At 42.7% G+C, this 24402-nt stretch overlaps 2 protein-coding genes across 3 annotated transcripts; both read right to left on the bottom strand.

Moving 5' to 3' along the window:
* Nucleotides 1-12971: 12971 nt before the first annotated feature.
* On the bottom strand, nt 12972-15399 carry C8H1orf52 (chromosome 8 C1orf52 homolog). Its single transcript, XM_030455186.1, has 3 exons — nt 15125-15399; nt 14789-14996; nt 12972-14030 (listed from the first exon to the last, which is right to left on the bottom strand). Exons 1-3 carry the CDS (start codon nt 15383-15385, stop codon nt 13948-13950), a joined length of 552 nt encoding a protein of 183 aa, XP_030311046.1. The 5' UTR covers nt 15386-15399; the 3' UTR covers nt 12972-13947.
* Nucleotides 15400-17957: 2558 nt separating this feature from the next.
* On the bottom strand, nt 17958-23931 carry BCL10 (BCL10 immune signaling adaptor). Of its 2 annotated transcripts, none has more exons than XM_030455682.1 (3): nt 23791-23931; nt 19857-20145; nt 17958-18780 (listed from the first exon to the last, which is right to left on the bottom strand). In XM_030455682.1, the coding sequence occupies exons 1-3, from the start codon at nt 23878-23880 to the stop codon at nt 18413-18415; spliced, it is 747 nt and encodes a 248-aa protein (XP_030311542.1). In that variant the 5' UTR covers nt 23881-23931; the 3' UTR covers nt 17958-18412. The 2 variants fall into 2 exon arrangements, with proteins under 2 accessions (XP_030311542.1, XP_030311543.1); XM_030455683.1 differs by having other exon boundaries at nt 23784-23866.
* Nucleotides 23932-24402: the final 471 nt, after the last annotated feature.

Below are 24402 nucleotides of genomic sequence, written 5' to 3'. Positions count from 1 at the left end.
TGGCATGGCCTACTGCTCTGGTTCAGCTGTAGTAAAAATTAAGCAGAGAGGATTTAACAAGCCATGTAAAGCTAATATAGATTCAAATGAGCAATATAGATTTCAAATGAGCTAAGCTAAGCTAAGGGGCAGAAGCATTCATAGCTTTGTCTTCTATCTTTGTTTAAATAAAAGAGCAATTCGTGCTCTTTTTTAGTATCTTGCACTTATTTTTTAAAGTTAGTATTTATCTTTTTAGAGAATGCCAGCCAACATCTCTATGAGCTTTTCAAAGCATGTCACTGACCATGAAGGCTGTCATTACCACCTTGGACTACAATCTCACAACATGCCAGTGCTATGGTAGGATGCCAGTCTCACTGAAGATATGCTAAAAATACCGAAGTATTTTGGATACAAAGAAGCCAAAGCACTACTTGTACAGTAAAAATAGTCAGTACCATGAGCATCATCACTATTAGTTTAATAGTTATGCTCTATGTTACAAAACCAAAAAATTAAGAAAAAAAAAAAAAAACAGACAAAAAAATAAAAACAGAGAACCCAGTACATCACCTCAGGCTGCTGAGACATCCGAGGAATTTCATCTGTGAAATACTCTTCTCTTTCTCCCTATTGTGTATGGATCAAAGGGAGCAATCAGAGAAACAAATAGTAACAAACTATGACAACAAAGCCTGTGCATGCAATATTGTGCTCATCCTTAGTTTGTCTGAAGAATCTGAACACCACCACCTCATCAGTAAGTACAGTGGCTGAAAACCAGAAAAGCATTTTTGTATAGCTACACAGATGAACCCTGGAGTTTCTTTTGCATTTCCTAGAGTGGACCTATGAAGTAGAACAGACAAAAAAAATTCCTGTTTAGGCCAGACATTATGGAACATGTGTTTTGACCTGATGGGCTTTCTTGATTTGTAGGAAACAATGCAGCAAGGAGAAGATGAGTGCTTGATCCCACTGACTCAGGCAGGGAAAGTTGCTCATTTGCAAACTTGCCAGGGTTGCTGTCTCCCATCTGCTGACAGTTTGCTCCCAACACTCACTTACTCCCTTCCTCCTGTGATAACAGTAATGACAAAAGCACAGCAGCTGATGGGAAGGTGCCATGGCAAATCTTCTTTTGATTGTTAACGTCCATTTTAATATCTAGTCACCCTTGAAGGACACAACAGAATCCAAGAAATACAGAAGTGAAAAAAATAGATTTACAATGTCATTTGTAACACCTTAATACCACATCTCCTTATTTGCTTGTATTCAGACCAATTTTGTTTTAAATATCTCAAGTTATATGGTCCTACTACTGTTAAGGAGTCTATCCAGTCATGTGCTAAGAAATATTTCAAAAAATTTAACTTGGATGTTAGTCAGTTAGTATATCTTGTAATGTTCTCATGTGATGTATTTATGTAATGTCCCCTGTGGCTGCCCAGACTGTGGCACATAGTCCCAGGTGGCAGCTCCTCCATCCCAGCCCCCACAGCTGGAGGCAGCCCAAGAGGCAGAGGTGACACCAGATGCTGGCACAGGGACTGTCAGCCAGTCCTGTGCAGGTTCCACTGAGTTTCCAGGATAATAAGAGAGATATTTAAATGTAATTTAGTCTTTTTCATAATTTAAAATGAGTTTACTTTTCACTTTGAAATATTTTCTAGTCGGAGTGGAGAGTCAATGTATCTCGGCTGATTTCAAGTAGATGGGAAAGACTGCAAAGGCTTCTGTGCTTTCTCTAGTGAGCCCTCACAGTAAGGGCACTCTTCAGATGAGACCTGTTAGATGAGAAGTGTGAGCTATTGAAAATATTCAAAATATTTACATTCTTTAGTGGATAGAAGCACTACTTTATCCTAATCTCTTTCCTAATTACTTGAATTTCCAGCCATGCCAAGGCATAATCTGTGTAACACCCACAACAAGGACCCACAGCACTTTAATACAACAAATTTAAGACAGTATCTCAGTGGTGGGGATTCTGAAAGCCCATGTATATTTAGTAGATTACATGCATATTTCACATGCGATTTTTCCTTCTTTACCCCCTCTCTTTTTTTTATTGCAATTTTTTTTTCCTAAATGCCATATTGTTCTTCAGAATAATAAGATTCAACAGCATATTATAAAACAAGTATTTAAACTTCTGGGCTTTTTACATTTAGATGTAGGATCTAAAATGACTGATTTTTTAAAAAAATCTGGTTTAACTTTGTGTGTTTCCAAACACCAGTTTCTGCTCTGAAACAGCACACACAAGATAATTTTCAGTGTTCTTCCACTTCTGTCTGGCAAATTCTCCTGTTGCTTATATAGAAAAGAAACACAGTTAAACAGGATATACTGAGTGTAAAAACAGAATATGCATGGGAGGGACAAGGGCAGACGGAAGTCCAAAACTAAAATTACTCCAACTGGCTTTTTGAAACTGTTTCCAAGGTGACAAAAAACCCTTCATTGCAAGGTTGCTCACTTATCTTGAACAGTTGCCAGGGTTTTGATCTAGTTTTTAGTTCTGAAGAGCTAAAATTATCCCTCTCCTCAAAATAAAACTCAAGCACCAAACAACAAAACAGATTGCAACCACGTAGTGGCTTCTATCTTTATGACCACCAACAAAAAGAAGTCAGGTCAAATTGTAAAGCTGCCAATTTTAGCATCCCTTTGGAAGATGTATCCCCAAATAGCATATTCTAATTAGGCATATAGTTCATCAGGTATCACAGGCTAAATTCTGAGCTAAGACCTCATTACCAGTCTGCAGTCTTTTCTGAGCTGACACGGTGCTCGCTTCTGTGACAGACAAGACCATGCCTGGGCAGATACTGGAGGTCAAAGCCTGGAGGCTATGAAAGGAAAACCTTGTGGACACACACACAGAATGTTTCTTCAGATCTTCATATCTGGGGACAGATATGATATGCTCTGTAAAACAACCACAAACTTGACTGTTGCAGCAGCAGTACCAATGCAGTAAAGCTGATGCTTTGTTAACTATAGTACCAACTCTCAGAGCTTTAACAGCTGGATCTTGTCAGTATTCTGTGGGATGTGGGAGACACAGCCCTCTTTTGCACAGCACATTTTCCTTCTTTAAGGACAAGAACTGTAACACTCATTTTCTTCCCCAGTCCAGCTCCAAAATGTTGACTCAGGGTCATCTTCTCCTTCTACTTTGCCTGCTCCTGAAACACAGCAAGTGAATTAATGCTCTACATCTGCATTTTTTTCCTTTCTGGCCAGCAAATGAGATTAATAAAGAACCTTAGGTATTTACCTGCTTTACCTGAACAGCCCCAGAAAATTGTGTCCCTAGTTTTACCTCCTCTCTTCCCCTCACTTACTCTGTCACAGCTGAGCTCACCTGCAGGGTTTTGGGAAAAGTACCAGGACAGAGCTCTACAGCTCAAGTTGAAGACTTGCTGCCTGGAGTGGGATTTCTTCAGCTCTACACTCGACACCCACTGCAGCTCCCACACCTCTTTGGCATCTGATGAGCTTTGCCCATATTGCTCCCGGGGTCCTGAGCTTTGCCCTGCACAGCAGCAGAGCCCTCTCTAGAGAGCCAAGATGTGTTTAGCAGTCTTTCTGATAGCCAGCTGAACAGCTTTAACAGTCGGCAACCTCCAATGGAGGTTTACTGATCACTTCAACAAAAACCTGCATTTCCAGGATTCAGTGTGCACAAGCAAACAAAATGCCTGGCTGGCCCCAATGACTGTCCCCACCCCCTCTGTCCATCTAGACAAAACCAGCCTGTGACTTACAAAATCATCCTGGTCTCCAGCAGCACTTCTGGTTCCACACATGATTTGAGAAGGACAACAGGTGTTATGGATGAACATTAGGAAGGAGTGCTTCCCAAGGAGGCATTTCCTTTGCTGTTGGCAGGTGTGAGCTCCATTCCTGCCCCTGCTCAGCACTGTGGCTACTGTCACCTCAGAGATCAGCACTAAGGCAAGAGGAATCTTGTCTTCCCAGGTATCAGTGTCTCCTACAGAACTGGTTGATGTCAGCTTCCAACATTCAAAAGTCCTCGTGTCGAGCCTACTGCCAGGTGAGAGAGTCAAACCCAAAGTTAGCATCAATCTCCTGTGCAGAGGCCAAGGCTGCAGTGCTGGTAGCTGCCAACAGAATCCTGCTCCTGCTCTGCAGGGAAGAGAATCAGGGCCCACAGCAAGCTGGATGCCACTGCACAATCACTTTCTCTGTCTGGCTCTCAGGTGACACACAAGATGTCACTCTCCCTGTTCCTACAGTTCAGGGTATTCCCCAGAAGCCCAAATCAAACTCCTTGTTGTTCCCTGTGCCAAGTCTTGCCAGCAGTTAGCATCCAATACTTAGGAATCCCACCAGAAAACGTACCCAAAGCATCAAATAAAAGGTGAATGATGCATTTTTACATACCCAACTCAGCTAAGTCATTTGTTGACTGACAACCATGCTGAGCATGCTGTCTGTATTTCTGTATTAAAAATACATCCACCTCCTCTGCTTGCCTACAGGAGATACAGAGAGGGAAGCTCCCAAGGCTTTTAGCCCAGTCAGCAGGGCAAGACCCATCTTATTAATCAGGCTATGACAGTGCAAATATCTGCATCTCAGGTTCTTGGTGGCAAGCCTGTTGCACTGGCTTTCAATCTCCCTGCAAGGTTTGCATACAAAATACGTACTTTTAAAATACATTCACAAATATTAACCTGTAGCAGAGTTTTTCTTTGTCTGTCAGCAAAAAGCATCTGGAAAAATTGGTGTCTCTCTCCAACTTGGCAAAATGTCCCCAGGGACAAATCTATCTTTTAAGACAACTCTACTGACATGAAAAAAATGTTTTTGTGAGTTTGCTAAATTCAGACGCTAGGAAGTTTCCCTGAAAAGAAAACATAGGGAGGGAAAAGGGATCAATTCTTCCTAGAAGTAAAAATCACAAATCACTTTCTTCACTGTACTGCTAGGTGCACAACAAGGCTTCAACTCCTGTCAAGAATCAGGTGCTCAATGCTACAGCCCCTAGCAGAGTACATTAACATCTGTGATCAGCTTCATACACAACAAACTTCCCATTGCCTGTAGTGGGATTCATATGTAGCTGACCTTTATACATATATTCTTGCAGGAATGAATGCAGCATCTCTAAGGAGAAATGTTGCTAGACTGGGAACAACAGGTAAGCAATGAGAAATGCTGCAATTTGCTCCCCCTCTCATTCTCCACCACCCCTTATAATTAATGTAAGAACCAGTAAATCAATTAGTAGAAAAGAAAATCTAAGGTGGAAAAAAGCTAAGTGTAGGAGCCAACGTTGATTTGCTACCAAAAGCACAGACCTTGAATCTAGCTTGCATAGATTTGTGGTTTTCCCAGAGAGCTGTATTTCTGGCATGAAGGTGCCCTGGTGACACTCTGGCCCGGTGTGTGCAGGGCTCCTTGTGCAGGCAGGGTCTGGGGGGGGGGGACTGAAGAAGGAGGCTGATTTTGAAGTGACTTTCCCTATAGACCCCACAGACTCCACTTGGGTATTCAGAGGTCACACACCGGATTCCTTTCAGGTGAAACTCAAACCAGAGGATGAACTCCAGGAGTGCATTTGATACACCTGGACTGCTGGTGGCTGTTGAGCCTATGGGAGCAAAGCAGAGCTGGCCCACACCAAGGACTAGATCACACTACAGGCTAAATACCTTACTAACATAAATCTAGCTACAGATTCATGAGTGTCCCTCAGCAGGATATCAGAAACAGATTTGGTTCTATCTCATACAGCTTCCCAACAACCCTACAGCATTTACCAGGAGGGTCAGTAAACCTGCTTATTCTCCATTAAAAACAGAAGAGCTACTTATTTAACAAATAAAACCCATATATGATAGAGAAAAACAAATATTTCAGATGGCACTGACCTTCTGAAATGGATTATTCCCAAGCATCAGGGGAACAATTTCACAGCTACTTTTATTTCTGGTTTCTAATGTTCAAGCATGTATGTACAACATGGGATATAAACAGAGCATTGACGGGAAGTCCTGTAAAGGTTCCTAGAAATCAGAGCTGTTAGTAAACTTGATAGTTTTTCAGGTTAATATCTGGAGAATGCTATTAAAATCTATGCAGAATGTAAGAATTAATTTTGAAAGAGAAAATATTATGGCAACTCTCCCCAGACAGCATGCAAAAAGTATTTGAAATTTACTGTGCAAAAAAACCTGTTTAAAAAGCCTTTGCAGCACTAAGAAAGCCTTGAGCAAGATATAAAAAAGGAGCCACAACAGATGTGTCCTGTTTGAAGAGACACTTACTTAATCAAGTGTTAAACTGAATCAAAGAAAATCAGGGTCTATAGTTTAAAGAAAATCTAAAGTAGCTCTGCAAATTCAAACAGGCATTACATTAGCAGTTAAAAAATGCATCCTCTGGTGGAGTGGCATAGCTGAGAAAACAGAAATTATGGAATACAGGAGGTAAAAGACTGCAGAGCTTCCCTTATCCACTGGTCTGTTGGACAATTTTGGCAATGGAGCAGTGCATGTTTCCCCCAGCTACATGGTATTTCACAGACTGAATGGCTACGCAGGGTCCAGCTGCCTCAAAAAGGCTGAGGAAAGGCAAGGAAAGAGAGGATCCTCAGCAGGAGGGTGGAGATGATACAAGCCTGGGATCCTCACAAAGTCAGACAAGAATTTTTTTGTCACTGGCTCTTGGCCACTGAAGAAGCCCTGAATACCATAAATACCTAAATACCTAAATACATAAATACCAACTGTACCAGGTAGCATGGAACCACTTATTGACATGAATTCTATGTATTTCCATATTACCAGCCTGAGGTGTCAATTATGCTTTTCTGGAGAAATAATACAAGAAACCTATAAATGTTATAACAATATAATAATTATATAGCATATCACTCTCTGTATTGTCTTTTAGAAGTCTATGTACTGCTTTATATAGATACTTTGACAAAATTAAGTTTGTAAGTCGTATTTCATTACCATGTCTAACATGATGGTGACATGACTTACTTAAGCTGTCACAGAGGTATGATTTATTTAGTTATCCAAGAGGCATGCACAAAGGCTCCTGTGAAAACAAGTCACTTACCAAGTCATTAATGGGAAGCAAAAACTTAAATCTTGCATAAAAATCAGTATTCCTAACTATTATAATAGTATGTTTTCAAAGAAGCCTTTGCAATTGCCAGTCTTTACATTAAGTAAGCCAGCTCTTTGAAAGGTTTCAGAAAATATATAAGCCCTTAGTCTCACAAAACTCAATTTTAGCAGTTCTGAGAAAGAATTCTGTGCAATTCTCCTAAGTGTCTTGTAATTACAATAAAACGACACTTTTTCTAGACCAGAAAACTAACAGAGGATAGTTAAAAAAACCCCAAACAACAACAACAGAGAATATTAAAACAAAACAAAACCCTTCTTTAGGTCTTTATCAAATAGTTGTGATCCTTCCTGTGAAAGAAGTGAAATCAGTCTCTCAGTTCACCTGGTCTGGTTCTTCCAGGAACCCCTTACCACCCTGTGCCAGAGGAGTTACTTGTTTAATAAAACTGGACCATGTTCAGGCTGATTACTTCTGCCAAGAGCCTGCTGCCAGGGGTGGTGGTGTTATTCGTTTGTTTGGGTTGGTTTGAGGAGAGTTAATCTTCCCCTGTTAAGTCCTGTGGTTTAGGCTTAACTCTCTATTACATTTTCCTGGGGTTACCCTGTATTAATCCTGTATTTGTTCTCGTATCAGTCCATCTACAGCAAGAAACAAATGGTAGGAGAAGTTAAGCAGAGGGATGGGAAATTAATGTTTGCTTCAAGGAATAGCTTCACCTTGTCAGAAGGCAACAAAACAGAGTCCTTGCTCACAGCTACAGCGAAGCAAAGGTGTGATTTATCTTTTAAGCTATCAAGATGAAAGCATTCTAAAGATGAAGAGCACTTCATCTTCTAAATGAAGAGCACTGATAAAATTATTTGATAAGGACCAAAAATGCTTATCTCCATTCATTAAATTCATTGCATTCTTCTGTCAAGCCAGCTCCACAGGTCCTGGCTTCCCTTAAAATTCCTGCTTTTTCAGAAGTGCCCTGAAGAAAATAGTTCACAGGAACCAGCAGCACAAACCCATTCCAATCTCTGGTGTGACTCTGCCTTCAAGGTTGATTTGATCTTTGCACATTTCTAGCAGTGACACAGATTCTGTGGACTCCTCTGAATACAAGGTTCCTTCCTTCAGTCTGTGAAACCTCAGAGACTGTATGAAGAACAAGCTCACTAGAATCTCTGTCCCTCTGTTATTCCCACTGTTTCTTGGTTCCTAATTACAGGACTTGCAAGCTTTTAGAAATCAGCCCACTGCTAGCAATACCATTTGTCTCAGGAACAGAATCATTCCTACGTTCCTCAGAAAGCCTTCTGTGCAATGAAGACACTGTATTTCTTTCAGCAATTTTCTCTATTGTGCCAATTTGTTGCTCTAACAGGTGTCCTGCTTTTGTTTTGGGACATTTTGAGACTGCCCAGCTAATCATCAGCTCTTGTTGCATCCTCCTTGAAACTTCACATTAGTCAACACATCCAAAAAACACCCTTGGCAGTAATGGAATCAGATTCCTTAGCAAGGTGCCTCCACTCACTCAAGGGTTTTCTGAACACGTTTTAAGTGTTTCTGAACATGTCTTCTTTTTGAGAAGCTTTTTCATCAACAGATTGCCCTCCTGTGAATTACAGAGAGAGGAGACAGCATCTCCTCCTGAGCATTGCTGGGCAGCCATTTGTTGTTGCTAGAGTAACTGGCCCCTCAACAAACTCACCTCCCAAGGGCATTGGTGCCATACTGGTACTCAGGCCTGATGCTGCTGGTTTTTCCCCATCCATTCAAGAAATGCACATTTAAGATTTTTCTAGTGTACTGAACATTTGTAGATGTCCTTGCCCATTTTCTCTCCAAATGGAAATGCTGCACAGCTGCAGCCATTGACAGGAGTCCCTTTCAAGTGGGACAGCTAAAGAACTTCAGCAGTAATCAGCTTCAACTCTTTTACAGCTGTTCTGTTCTGTTCACATGTCAAACCCACACCCAAAGCAAAGGCACAGATGTCTGTATCCAGTTGTCTAAGGGGTTTGGAAAAAAATCAGGAAGCTAAGAGAGAAATGGGCACAAGAGCCTTTCTGGCTGAAAACACAAATTATGTATTGTTGGTGACTGAAAGCATTACATCTTTTCATCCAAATCCAGCCATGACACTGCAAGATTTACCAAACTGGGAAATGAGCTTCCAGTCACCAGCAGAAGCAGAGCATCCAGTGCCGTGCAGCTGCCATTTCTCACTGCTGGTAAAAATTCCTCTTCCTGTGCTGATTACAGCTTCCAGATAATTTACCCTTTGTGGAACACACTGCATGTCCCTGGATTCAGTTTCAGGGTAGCAACCTTAAGCTTACCACAAACGATTTGGAAATGAATCAGTTCTTCTGTAGCGTGAACGAGCATCAAGCTGTGGCACAGGAGTGGCAAGCAGACTGCCAGAGTGACCTCTCCATCAGCATTTCTGGGAGGAAGCACTGCCTGCTATGAAAGCATTATCCTCAACAGCTGTACTTCTACATCGGTGTGCATTCCTCTTTTCCAGATCACCCTGCCTTTCTTGGAAATCTATGTTATTTAGCTGCTGTTGTGTTGCCTTCAGATGCTGGCACAATGTGTTCATTGCTAATTGTCTTCCAGCCCATTTTGCTAATCTTGACAGGTTTTAAAGACAGTTTTCTTAGATCAGACTAACAGGCATTTCCTACTGCCTTTTTTCCCCTGTTACACATAATGCTCATTATCACATTTGATTCACCATTAAATCAGTGGAACGATGAGTTAATACAAGGATAATTTTCAGAGCAAAACTCCATTTGCCAACGGGGGTGTATGTTTGCTGTCACCATCCCTTCTTGCAAGACAATCCAGGATAAACTGTTCTCTAGTCAGACATGGTTTTGAACATCTGAGCTATTAGTTTAAGTTTAGAAAATATTCACCCACTTTTCACAGATCCCAATGCAGGGTAGCCATTGTTTCATTATTAGCTGCCCAGACTTGAAGAGAACCCACAAGTCTGTTTCTTGTTCCATCAAGCTTTGTCCTTCAGCTTCTTTAGTCTTTCCTTTTCCTGCTTTAGAAACAAATAAGAAAATCTTCACATAGCTTATTTCTTCCCTTACCCAATCTGTTCCTTTAAGTACTGCATTATTATCTGTTTTCTTGTTTTGTAAATCTGTGTCACTTCTAATCATGCAAAAAGGGGACAGAGAATTCTTGAAACCCTGTTTGGGGAACTGCTGGATGCAGGGTTTTTTTTTAAGGCTTACTGTGACCATGTTTCCTGGTAGTGCTCTCTCTAGTGACTTATGGAGGAACTTGTACAAGGGCTGGTAATTTTACAGCTATGAATGCCATGGATGCATTATCAGTAATCTTGATCTCCAGATAAGCATTTATAATTTAGTGTATTGCCCGTATCTCTTAGAAGCTTTTTATGGTATCTAAATAAGGCTATACAGATCCCTGGCAAAAGGATCTCCCTTTTCTTCCTCTCCTGTCCATTCTATCTAACTCAATCCAGCTGTTTCCAAATAGCGTCTGTGTCAGATACAGATATCTGTGTTTCCCACCCCCACAGAAGCAAGTACTCAGAAGCAAAGACTGCTTAATAAGTACCATACCATCAAAACCAATTGCTAGAAACATTTTTTGCCTTTCCAGCCACGTTCTCACTGCAGTTGGGACTCTAGCATTCTTTCCATTGCATGTTCTTTGCATTACAAGTCACTAATAATACAGGTGTAACATTTCTTTTATGCAATCTCACTTATAATAAAATGCACATGCTGCTATCTCTGAACCCTGAAAGGTCAGCTCTGGGCTCTTCTGTTTCCCCTGTATGTCAAGACAGCTTCTGAGTTCCTTCAGAAGGTGCAGTACTAGCACTTCTCTCACCATCTTCTCCTGAACATGAAGCACTGAAGCCAAAAAAAAACTTCCAGCAGCAGAACCAGTCTACCCAGGTAACTCAGTTTCAGATAGGCTCTCACAGCCTCTTTTCATGTCTTACTTAGAAAAAGAAGCATGGTATCTTTTGCCATTTCTCCTGAATAGGGAAGCTGCCAGAGTCATGACTTACAGTGAAAATTTCCTTAACCTGTACATAATACAATTAACCATTCTTCTTTCAGATGAGCCACACTGGTTTTCTCCTTAGAAACTGAGTATCAGATGGTGTTAACAAATGGATACCATGGGATATCATATGATCTGAAAACAAAAGGAGTGATTAGCATGGTAACTTCCATTAGAATAGAAGAGCAAACAATGCAGGGACAAAGCCCTCTTGGTCAGGGCAGTCGTGGGAATGCATCCTCTTTCCAGAGCTGATGACATTAACTTTCAGCTGTAGTGCTCTTCAAGGAGCACTTCAGTAGCAAACAGAACTATCATAAGACTTGAGAATTAAGCAATCGATTTAACTGGGTACTTCAAGTCAGATCCTTCAAATTCAAGAAATTACACCATTCATCTCACATACTCCTGAAATAAATTCTGTACACATAGGATAAGCAGAGACACATTCCTCAAAAAGCACCTTGCTAGACACACTGTAATTTGCAACATTCTGCCTAGACAAAAACCAAACCCTTGGGAAACTGACTGAACACCTGAACATTACACAACTGAATTGGAGCTTGCTGCTGTTCCCCACCCTCAGCTCTCTGTGCCAGCTATAACAAACACATTCCTGTTCATATAGGAGCGTAAGCAGTGTTTTTTTCCTACCATTATCTGAAGATGAGCACCTTCAACCTAGCTATGCTAGGACAGCAAATAAAGGAAAAAAACAGATTAGAGTAAGTCTTTTCATTCAGAGTCTTTACATTCAGCACTTCAAAAAAACCCAGATCCGTAATTTCTTTTTAAGTGAAATTGATAATGAAAACATTTGTTCTCAAGACACTCAGGTACCAGATACCTGCTACCCCAGTAGCTTGTGACAATCCACATCCTGAAACAGGTGATCTAAGGCTGCATGGACACAGCTGTAAGAGATTCAGTCTGCATCAGTAATCATTTCACATGATCACTAGGAGGAGGGAGAATTTACATTAGTCCAGCAAAAGCAAAGTATGGGTGTTTATAGTCTCTCATATGAACAAAATGCAGATAATCCAGTCCTGAATTACCATGCTATGCTGGCTGCCCACCTGGTAAAAGCTCCATTTCAGCAAGCATCAGATCTGACTGCTGGAAAGGGGTCTTCATCCCAGCTGGAACCCAGCAAGGCTGTCACTAAGGGCATGGAGGGTTTCTCCTTGCAACCTGGAGGCTCTGCTCCAGCCCTGCCACCTCTGTCTGAGGTAAAGGAGTATTCTGAGACATTTTACATAGATCTGGCACTTCATAAGCTTGGCCTGTGACACAGTCCTCCATCTTGGAGCTTGCCACAGGAGCGCCAGATATTTGGGTTTGTGCGAGGAGAGCTGGGACACTGGGGAACCCTCAGCTGGTACCAGTATCCTTTCTTGAATTATTTCCAGTCTGGCAGCACAGAATTGTTTGAATATATCACAGATCTGGCCCAAAAGCCTGTGAAATTGGCAATGAGCAGTCACAAAATCTGCAGGTAGATAGAGAAGAATACAGAGAAAGTGTTATCACACTGCCAAGGCTGGGATTTCCTAGCTTGTTCCTGACTTCTAACTTCATATACTCACTCAAAACGAATATATTTTTCTATATATTGAGGTTCAAAATATTTTTTTTTTAAAATCTGTTTAAAAAAAAATTAACATCATATTAGCACACGCATAAAGTACCTGTTGTACCAAATTAAAAGCTAGACTGAGAAAGAAGAAAAATAAGAATTATGATTGTTTACCTTAACAGTTAAATTATATAAACTAATATTAGTAGGACTACTCTCACTGCAGATTTCCTAAGGCACAGAAGCTTTATTTGAAAATAAAGCTAGAATAAGCCCCCCTCCAACCCAGTTTTACTGGTACATTTTAACATACAGATCCAAAAGCCATGCAGCAATGTATCACAAATACTGATTAGCACTTTAAGATGATTGCCAACTGTTTGTACTGAGTTAAATACCAGTTGGCAGTAAGGACTCTATCACAGCTTTGTAATATTTTTTTCCACATAAATATCTAAATTCCCTTTTCAATTTTACAGAGAATAAGTTAAACACTTCAATTCTTCCTCCACCATTTAGATGCATGTTTCTCTGATGCAGATCAAATAACATCAAAACAAATTATCAAATATTAAACTCCATTGTTAAGTCCATGCTTTTTCAGTTTACAGCTGTATATTACAAACAAAACCCTGAGGAATCTGTTGCATCATAAGAAGTGCATACAGTACAGAAATCATCCCTCCTATTCACCAAGCATGCAATGCAGTGTTTATATCACAGATGTTTTCAAATGCAATTTTATTCCAGTGACGTATTTGCAGTTTTTACATACATTTCAAAACAACATTATGCAAACATATCATAAGGACAGAACTTAAGGAATCTTCAGTATATACTCCTTTATAAAAGGTTTTGACACAATGGAAAAGTCAGTCCTAAAAACCTCACAGTACCACCAGGTTTCTTGATAAACAAAATACCATGAAGACCTGTAACCTGCACGAGCACAAGTATCCATCATAATGAATCCCTCTTCTAAATCCCTATATTAAAAGAACAGATTTAAATTTTGTTCAGTAGACAAATTTCTACCACGACACTGTCCATTTAATTTTGTGCTTTCCAAAAGGCAAGTATACTACAGAAATAACATTCCCTATCCAACAGGACAGAGAAATTCAGTAAACATGTATTTGTTTCCCATTCCAGCAGAGGAATCCAAGTTAATTGAAATTGTCATGATGGCTACATCTGGCACACCCTGCTTACAACTTCTTCTTCTTTGTCTGCTCCTCAGAGTCTCGTTTACGTTTCTTAGCAGAAACTGGTTCATCATCTTTTTCACCATCTTTAAATAAAAGACAAAGTTAATGAAAGTCAGTAAAGCCAGAATCTTTGTCCTTAACACCATCCTCATCTCAGAACAACTGACTTAACCACATCTGAGATGCCTGGAAAATAGACAGTAGCACTAACTGACTACATCTCCAGTTTTGGAATGCAGACATTTGAGAAGTCCAGAATTTCTTCTTCTGATTTCATTCTCTTGGTTGTTACTGGCTATTATCTTTCTCCAGCAATTAAAATTAAAAAAAATTCCTCTTGTCAAGTATTTCCTTACTTCCTGGATTACCAGCACAGCTTCTGCCACGATTCAAAGTGGAGAGGATAGTAAATATTTTTTTCAGTAATCTGTCATACAGACATTTAATACCCCTCTTGGCCTCCAAGTTCTGCACACCCAACAAAAATAATCCGACCTACAGCTACACCTAGGGTCAAGACGGCAGCACTTAAAAAGCTCCCATAACACTGCCTGTTCTAAGAGACCGAACTTGTGAGTTTCCTGTAACTGTAGCTCTACAGACTCTTTAATCAATCCCTGTTCCTGCTGATGGCAATGAAAGGGACAGAGCCGGGGAGCCTCAGCTCTGGGCAGGGCAGAGCACACGCTGAACCTGCAGCAGCCCTGCAGCCAGCTCTGCCTCGGAGCAGCGGTGGGAGCTACCACTAACGCTGGGCAGGGGAGGTCTCCCCGCAGAGTCCCCCCCCCTCTCGGAAGCACCGGCCGGAGCCGAGCACCGCCGCCTGACCCCGGGGCCTCACCGGACTCCAGCGGCTCCTGCTCATCCTCCGGCAGCAGCCTGGCTTTCCCGCCCTGCCGCGGCGCGTCCTCCCCGTTGTCCTCGTAGATGTTGGACCACTTGATGGCCATGTCGACGCCGGGGGGCGGCGGCGGCTTCTTCTCGGGCGGGCTGTAGGTCTCGGGCGGGGGCACGGCGTTGTTCTTCCACACCTTGAACTCCCTGGGGGGCTGCGGAAGAGAGCGGGGCACCATCACGCCGGGCCTCGGCGGCCGGGGCGAAGGCGAGGCGTGCGGCCAGGCCCCTGCAGCCCCCCCGGGCAGCCTCCCGCGGTCCCCCGGCCCCGCGGCCCCCGCACCTCCTCGGGCGCCCGCAGGACGCGGCTCTCCCAATCGATCTGCTTGTTGAGCGGGTTGTAGAGGAAGGCGGGAGGCTGAGACACCCTACGGAAGAGCTCGTCGGGCGGCGGCAGCCTCGACCGCCGCCCCGGGCTACCCCCCGCCGCCGCGCCGTCCCTCGCCGGGCGCTCGTCGGGCTGCGGCTCCTCGGCCTCCGAGTCGGAGCTGGAGCTGCCGTAGGCCGCGAAATAGCTCAGCGGGTCCCCTCCCTCCGCCGCCATGGCGGGGCCTGCCGCCAGGACACCGCCCGCACGGAAACCGGGCCCGCGCCGAGGGTTCCGGTCCCCGCCGCACCCAGGGGAGCCGCAGCACCCGCGGCTGCCGGGCGGGCCCGGTTCGTGCCCGGCGAGCGGGACCCAGAGGACAAGGGAGGTGTGAGAAAGAGCCCCTCCTGAGCCCGCCCTGGGCTCAGCCCCGAGCACTCCGGGAATTTTCCCTTAAGCGACCACGGAGTGATACAGAAAATGAGACACGAAGCCCAGAAGCTCTGCTGCCTCCTTTTTCACACCTGCAGGCCTCAGGAGAGAGAAAAGGCATTTTCCTAAATGCTGGAGCGTTATCTGGCCCGGGGCAGACACAGCTTTGATCTTCACACATCCAGTGACATCCTCACCAGCACAGCCAGCAGCAAAAATGTGGTGGAGAAAGCTGGGACCAGAGACTTCCTTTGCCAACAGTGCCCATGGATCTGATTTTGCCTCAGCTAAAATACTTCCTAGCTCTGCTCAGGTTACTACATTACCAAGGAAGCAGGATAAGGCCTGGCTTTGGTTACAATGTGATCGGTTCCTTTGTTGTAAAGGTACTAAAACCATGTCCAGCTCATCTCTCATAATCAATACCATCATTATTTTGAAAGAAACCCTACACACTACACAACCAAACACTGGACTGAGCTTCCATGGTCCTTGCAATATTGTCACATCCTTTTATTTGTGTCGTGCTCCTCACCATTCAAAGGGTTTGTTCCTCCCTTGCTATTAAAATAAAAATCTTAATTTAAGAATGAAGTCAACGTGTGCACAGCTGCAAGCAACACTTCTCACATCTTTAAGCAGCTGACTGATTGAGCCATTTAGGAAAAAAGCAAGAATCCAGCTAGCAGCACTAGTCACCAACAATGGAAAGCATAGTTAAGCTGCCAAGGTCTTAATTTTCCATCCATGTCTTCCCCATACACTGCCCCTGAGTGCAGCCCTACAGGCACAGGTGTTTCACATTCAGTCAGTCTTTCCACCAAAGACAAAGCTCTAACAAGACAAAGAGAACAAAAGCCTCCCACATGCACAAAACCAAACCTGCACATCCAGATACCAGCCTGAACTGCTCTTACAACTTACACATCTTGGTAATGAGAGGCAGGCAGGAAAAACAGCAATTACCCAAAAGAATTTATTCCTGAAGTTGTGAAAAAAATATTTCAAGTTTTAAAAATGCATGTTAGAAACATTTGGTAAGAAAATACATTCGTTTGAAGTCTCAGGTTAACAGGTGGCAGAGCAGGCAGCACACATCCTGGGTGAGGATTCAGAGCTGCAAGGCAGCCTTCCCCCTGAGCTGATGCTCCTCAGTTATGGCCAAGTTTGCTCACTTGCCCATTTACAAAATCCAAGAAGGGACCAAACCCCCTAGCATAGCTCTTTAAGGCATGACAGTGGGCATTTAGACATCCTGAGCATGTGCAACTACAGTTTAAGTTAATGGAAGAGAAGGACTTAAGCCTACCCTTCATTTCAAGTTAGAGAGCAAAATTTTGCTTGCATATTCAGGCAATTATTTTCCACAGTGCCTTCTGAAACAAGCAATTTTGTTGAAAAGCATTTTCACTGTCCTGACAGTCTGTGACCTTAGATGCATACAATAATAATAATAAAAAAATTATAAACAGAAGCCCACATCTTTATCAAATGTCAGCTATTCATACACCAAGTATGGAGTGCAGTTTAAATTTATTTTAACCTACTTCCAAAAAGAGAGCAAATAAGAAAAAAAAAACAAAACTAGAGACTATATTGAGATCCTGCAGATGGCTTGTCTCCACAGAAAGAGAACACAGTTTAGGAGTATTAACTAGACTGGGATGAAGTTAAATGGCTACAGCCCTGTATGAAAGCCAAAATAATTTAAAGCCTTAAATACAAGCCTACCCTTAGATACAATGAAAACGTGCCATCCCTTTGGAGTGTAGTACTGCAGAACACAACTGTACACATTTCCAAGAGTTTGCCTTTGCCTAGAAATGTTAAAGTGTTTATAAGACAATTTAGAAAAAGTAGATTACAACCTGAGCATGAGGAATACAGTATGTTAGATTGTGTCAAGAAATGAGAACCTTTCCACCTTGAAATAATTTAAAATGCCTTTGACTACAAACAACTTGAAATGTAAACCTGTCAGCTTTGAAGAGGAGACATCTGAAGTGCAACATTTCCAAGAGTCTTTTGTATATAGATAATTTGTTGCTAGCGGACTCCAAACCCGCTCCCAACCCCTCCTTACCTAGAGACAAAACATACACGCCTTGCTCCTTAATAGATTATAAAATGACATTTTCTTACAGCCCACATGATGCCATTACAGCAGTTTGCATTCCTTCTCCAGTATTAATCAGAATTTATATTTAAAGTGCATCTCAAATCAGAAATCTCTAACATATAAAAGCAATCTGCTAAGACTTATGGAATTATATTTGATAACTCAGATCACTGCAATACTGAGTGCCTTTTAATTTACTGGTAGGATAGAGAATGACGTCAGAAAATTGAGAGATTTCTTGCAGACAAGCATAGATTATTTTTTTTTTCAAATGGACCTGCACACATCTAGAGAGGGCAGAGCTTAAACCTTTTAGTTTAGAAAATTGTTCTTCAATTGTTTAATACTTTTCCTAACCATCCTTTCCAATTCACTCATCACAGGAACTTGAAAAAAACCAGCCTGGTTAATTTCTGTAGGAATGAAAAAAAAATTTGGGTATCTTGAGTATCTGCAACAAATTGTGAAATATTGACTGTAACAAACCTTTGCTGGTGTAATACCATGGTCTTTTGAAAAAAAACTTCCTAAACAACATAAAATCCAGGAGCTCCAGGGTCACACAATCACAAAGAAAATCACTCCTTAAAGAACTGTAAATAGCATAGTTTTGTCTGATTTTGCCAGTTAACAGTTGAAAACATTTTTCACCTTTCCAAGCCACCACACAAAGTTTCAGTAGCATTAGGATGAACAGATAGAAATCACAATGTTCACTGCAGTTGAAGAGAACGTGATCTTAGAGGCAAAAAGCAGTTATCATTTGCAGTTGTACACGGCTCTTCCTGATCTGACTGGAGCTCTGGGGGAAGTGGGGGTGCACCAGGGTCTCCAGGCCCTGGGAGGGTGACTGAGAAACCAGTGCTCTCTGCATTTCCCATCTCTGCAACTGGAAAATTCATTGAATGAAGAGAGACAGCAGACACAAACGCAGCGGTGCTATAATCCTCTTCTGGATGATGTATCTGGGTAGGTTCTTTGTCCTTTATCTTATCAAAAAAATTTGATTCATCAGAATATGATCGAGAAAGATTATTTGTTCCTCCATACAGTGAGGTCATACAGGTGCTGCAGCTTAGACCTATAACAAAAAACAGACTGGACTTAATTACAGTATGGTGCACTCTTAAACTGTGCTCTGCCTAAATAGCAGTAAGATAGCCCTAGATGAATTGTCTGCATTTTAATGGACATCCCAATACTCACAACAAATTAAGAAATACATGCAGGTTATCTAGGCTGATGAGACTGATTTCCCTGTATCAGACACTATGTGACAAACTGTAATTTAAGCTCCTCTTCAGGAATTCACTTCAGTCCTTGGATCCATCTTTTGACAGATTTTTCTCACTGTGTTCTTCATGCTTCTAAAAGCTTCAGCCACATGGTTCTACTCCAGAATGGACTGCATTTGAAGGCTGCTTTACCCAAAGCCAGGAAAGACTTCATATTCATCTCTGGGTTAAAAATGTACGTTCCTCCTTCTTTATTTCTCTTCTGATGGGTGTGGAAGGGGAAGTAAAGTTTTTGCTTTAGAAGGCCTCTATTTTATCTGCCTTAAAATATGAGCACAAGTACCCACTTCAAGCCTTGTGTGTCAACCAAACTTTTCTACCTGCATGATGCAACACATGCATTCATTTACAGTGCCTGGTTTTAAGTTTTGGCATTAAAGGCCTATAGGAGAGTGCTCCTTACGTTGCCTTTGTTGGCTTACCTTCTGCTGAGATGCCAAGCTTGACAAAACCAGAGCTTCCTGTCACTGCAGCAAATAGTGTCAAGAGAAATGCAAGATGGAAGATAACCAACATTTTCAGTTCTAACTTAGAACCTCATAGAAAGCAAAACTGAAATGCAAAGACAGACTTTTCCCTTATAAAAACCCTATCATATGTTGGGTTTTTATAAAAACACGATAGGGTTTTTTGCAGTTTGTTACTTATGATGTGTTCAGGCAGTGAAAAGGCAGCCAGAATACACGCACGAGGATCTTAAACCCAAAGTGGTGATATTAAGACTGTTGTCCCAAACACTAGAGGAAATAAAAAGAAAAAAATACCTGTACTAAGAAACATGATTTAAAGAACTGTGAGAGTTTAACTTTACAGACTCTCGAAACAAAAGTAGTCTTACAAAATGTTATTATAAACTTCTCACCTTTGAGTGCTTCAAGTTTTTCATTTTTGACTTTCAACACTACGTCCGTTATCTTTTGTAACAGAAAGTTCTGTGTTCTTTCTCTTCTGATAGATTCAACCAAAGCATCTAGTCCCTTTGGGTTTTCTGCTAAATAGTCCAATAACTTTCCAGTTTTTTTTCTACTGGAAGATCTGGAAGCGATTTCTTCTGTGTCCTCTCTAGTGAGAATTTTCTTAGAGCGCAGGTAATCAAAGTGTCTCTCAGCTATGATTTTATCACACAGGTAAGGACGCATCCTTTCTAATGCCTGAAAAACAAAACAAACTTGTATTAGCCAATTGTTCAGTTTACTTAGAAGCCTGTATTTGAAACCTATATGATTTTGATCCAAGTTAATGATACAATTTTTAAAGCTGCCACCACGCTATCCATAAGATATTTTTTACTTACCCCTGTCATTAGTTTTCTTTGAGTGAACTTGGAAGTTACCTACTGAAAACGTTAGTTACCACCAAGTCTGTGGTTATTATGTTTAAGAACGTTTGCCAAATAAAAATGAAAACAAATTATACACAACAGCACATACTCATTTTGACTACAGAAACACTTGTTCTCACCAACTACTCAACTGTCACGTTTCCATACTATTTTTATGCATGAGGCACAACTCCAAACTACTGCAATTATTGATGTTTTCTGCACATTGAGTAAAAGCAGTCTCAGAGCAACAGCACAAATATACTCATGTCTGGTAAACACACACCACTACTTACAAGTTCAGCAGATTACTGGCATCCAAAGTGCATGCACCTTCATCTACAGATGTAAATCCTCTCAACAGCTGTATTGGCTGCTTTGTCTTCATCAAACTGCCTTTTTTTTTTGCTTAAAATTTTGTGTTAAACACCTGAAGCAACACACACACCTCTGATATGCTGCAGAGACCACTGAGATTGCAACTGATAACCCTGGCAAAACCAAAATTACTCTGCCCTCTGCAGCATAACTCCAGCTTACATATGTGAAGTGGTTGCTTGAGAATTCTCTATAACCAGCAGAAAGAAGGAGGTGGAACAATCTGCCCATGGGAAGGGACATCCAATCAATTAACTTTGGCTATGATGAAGCAGAGACATTAGTCTGAATCACTTCAGCAGCAGAGCCATTTTGCACCTTCAGGAACCATGACAGTATCGGATCACATTCCCTCAGATGATCTTCCTGGGAAAACAGGCTATCATTTGTAACCATATTAAATCCTAAGCTGACTACCAACTTAACTTCAGAAGTAATTTTATAGGAGCAATGTCAGAATGAAAGACTGCCATGCCACCACTTTAATTTCCTCTTTGCCAGATCAAGTGTCCCCTCCTGTACTGACCAATTTATGTTTACAGTTATCAAAATAAAACCCAGTCTTCCTCCACCTTGCTCAGAGGGTACAGGCAAGCACAAACATCATACAAATGTAAATTATATTAATTTTATTTTAATCAGTACATTAGTTAAGTCTGCTTGACATCAACATCAAAACAAAACTAATGCATGTGTTTACAACTCTGGTGTCAGTATCTGCAACTGTATGAAGACAAGAATCACAAATGTGACTGCTTGAAAAACAAGCTCTTGTTTCACATAACAACACAAAATTGGCAGTTTCTCCCACCACATTTTGCACTTCACAGAATTACACCAGTAGTCAGACACCCACTGAGTATTACTGATGTGAAAAAAATAGTGAGTTCCTCCCACCAAGTCTCATTTGATTGAAAAAAGGAAAAAAAAAATCAGAGCCAGAAGAAAAAGCATCTTTACATACAAGACATGTGTAGAGATGGAACAAAGCTTCTCTCCTGAAGAAAATTTTCAAACATCTTCCTGCATTTTGAGATTATATTCCATAAAAGCAGCATTTAAAAAATGGAAACTTATGAATTACTTCTTGCCTTACAGCCATTTACTGGCTCAGAAAACAGAAATGTTTTAAGACAGATTATTTCAAACAGCAAAATACTGTCAGGCATACTGGTGTTGGGTAAAGTACCAATAACTCATTAAGAAAACGCATCCTAGACACTGAGTGTAGCTGAGGATAAATGTGTTCTTCTAAATGCTGTTTAAGATCCAAAAAATACTAATCTACCAATAAACAACCTGTGGTTAATCAGTTGTTAAACGAAACATCAGATGAGCATGTATGGAAGGTAAAGAAAGGCTTTTGGCTGTGGACCATCACCACTAGAGTAAGTACAATGAATGTAAAAGCAAACACATAAGGGTGCAGCTCCATGGCAGCCAAGTTCAAAGAGCATCACCCTCTGTGCAGCTGCTGTGCTCCTACCCCTTCCCTTTTAATGAGGGATGAGAAGATCCAGCCAAGAAACTGAATTGGTGCTTTTCTCCCTTCCCACAGCCAAATTCATTACCCAGTCCAATTTAATGTGCAGTCACACTGGCACTAGTGGTGGCAGAAAAACTATGGTAAAGAGGAAGAAAGTGCAAAAGTATAGCTTGGAGTCATTTAGGCAGCTGGGGACACATCCCAAGTATTCAACTGCAACAAGCCCATGCCTGAATATAGCAGGCAATACAGTTTTCTTCAGTTTTTGTGGATCCCTCATCCTACCACCAGAAAGATCAATCAACAGACTCTGAAATATGTCAGTCAATGTTTCAACATTAAAAGAATATTGAGCTGTCACTGAATAGAAAGATTGCTGTGTTTTGACTAAAATCTTCCCATTCTGAGTCTTTCACTGTATGGAGTGTATCAGTTCTGAATTCCTCTCTGCACTGTCCTTACAGGTTAACAGCTTGTATGGGGCTGAAAGAATAAACACATTAGAACGGAAGCCTTAAATATACTTTCCACTATATCAGTAACTTTCTGTGGGCTTCTGTGAGATGCAGCCATCAATTCAGTCAGTAACACAGATTAACATATATATCATGTTTTATATATATATAGTCTGATTTAAGTAGTTCTTATCTTTTTCTGGTGTAACTACCAGATGCTAACTATTGCAGTATTACACTGTGACTTCACAGAAACAAGTAATAACTTAAAAAACATGCCTCACAAACCTATGACAAAGCACATAAAGAAAATTATGCATGCATAAAGCCAGCAAGAAACCAAACCCACGCTTCTAGTATTCTTTATTGTAGTTTAAAGGAGCATAAACCACTGAGTAAGTCAAACATGAGACACTGTAAATTACTAATAAAGCACGGATGGTCAATAATTAACTCATACACTGTGATATATTTTTTTTTTAATTAACCAAGCACTTGTTGAGGTCAGCTAGCACGTTGCTTGCTTCCCTATCTAGCAATAACATATGCAGAGCCAGACTGGATCAGGATGAAGTCTTCCCTCAGATTCCAGACATCAGTGAATAAATACGGGGGGGAGGGGGGGGGGAATCAGGAAGATACAGAACAAAAAGTCTCAAAAAGCTTTCTCTGTAAAAGAGAATTCTATTAACGCCAAGAGAAGCAGATAGATATTTGCAGCCAGCCTGCGCACACCACATTAATTACTCATCACTTCTCTGTCCTAACCACACGGACACCGTGGACCCCAAGGCCCTTGCTCCTCTGGCCTTCACACGCGACACAGGAACACAAAACAAAACGGAACTTCCTGGCGAACGCTTTCTCCGCCCGACACCGGGAAGCCACCGGGGAGTTGCGGGCGGGACTGCCCTGGCCCAGGCCGCCAACCGGCCCGCCGCACCGCAGGTGACCCGCCCGCTCCCACGCCCTTCCCCCGGAAAGGTGGGGGGGAATTCCGGGTGGCAGGGCAGGGCCCGTCCCGCCGGCCTCCCCCAGCCCTGGGGCCCCGACTCCGACAGCGCTTCCGCTACGCCCGTCCGGGCCCTCGCCCCACCCCGCAGCTCCACGCCCCGACCTCGGGTGCTGCGGCCTCTCAGCCCAGCTCACCACTTACATCCTTCTTCACCTCGGCCATCTCGTCCTCCGTTAGGCCCCGCAGCTGCCCCGCAGCTCCCAAGCCCGAGCCAGGCCCCGTGCCCTCCATCACGCAAACCCCTCCGCAGCCGCCACTGCCGCCGCCGGGGAACCCCGCGCAGGACAGCGCTTCCGGGAAGGGCCCCGCCCACGCGGCCCGGCCCCGCCCCTCTCCCGCCCACCAATGGGGCCTCAGGAGAAGTGGCCCCGCCCAGTGGGGCCTGAGGCAGCCTCCCCCCCCCCCCGCCCCTCCTCTTTCCTCCCCCCATCTCCGGGAGCTGCGGCCTCGTCCTGAAGGGAGCCCGGGACCACCGGGGACCCGAGGCTGGATCGGGCATCGCAGCCCTGGGCAGGGGCTCCCTTCCTCCTCCTGTCCCTCCTGCCGGGACCGAGGAACCACTGGGCCTGGCAGCGGGGGCGTTAAACCCTGCCCCGCTCCGGAACTGCCACCAGACCGTGGCAGTCGCCCCGTGCCCGCAGCTGCCTCCCCCCGCGGGTACCGTCGCACCCGCTCCGATAAAACAGGTGCCCGGGGGCGATGCGGGGCCGCGCCTGTCTGGCTGAGGACACGGCCGCCTACACCTGTGTGAGG

Source organism: Calypte anna, chromosome 8 (genome assembly GCF_003957555.1).
Source record: "Calypte anna isolate BGI_N300 chromosome 8, bCalAnn1_v1.p, whole genome shotgun sequence".
Lineage (NCBI taxonomy): Eukaryota > Metazoa > Chordata > Aves > Apodiformes > Trochilidae > Calypte > Calypte anna.
This window is presented reverse-complemented; position numbering and strand designations above follow the sequence as displayed.

Bases quoted from the DNA above. Each gene is read 5' to 3' on its own strand.
- C8H1orf52 (XM_030455186.1), bottom strand. From the start codon at position 15,385: ATGGCGGCGGAGGGAGGGGACCCGCTGAGCTATTTCGCGGCCTACGGC. The intron at 14,997-15,124 runs GTGCGGGGGCCG...TCTCTTCCGCAG, and splicing joins TCCTGCGGGCGCCCGAGGAG to CCCCCCAGGGAGTTCAAGGT. The intron at 14,031-14,788 runs GTGAGGCCCCGG...TTTTATTTAAAG, and splicing joins GCAGGAGCCGCTGGAGTCCG to ATGGTGAAAAAGATGATGAA.
- BCL10 (XM_030455682.1), bottom strand. From the start codon at position 23,880: ATGGAGGGCACGGGGCCTGGCTCGGGCTTGGGAGCTGCGGGGCAGCTG. The intron at 20,146-23,790 runs GTAAGTGGTGAG...TTTGTTTTTCAG, and splicing joins TGGCCGAGGTGAAGAAGGAT to GCATTAGAAAGGATGCGTCC. The intron at 18,781-19,856 runs GTGAGAAGTTTA...TTTTTGTTATAG, and splicing joins AAAACTTGAAGCACTCAAAG to GTCTAAGCTGCAGCACCTGT.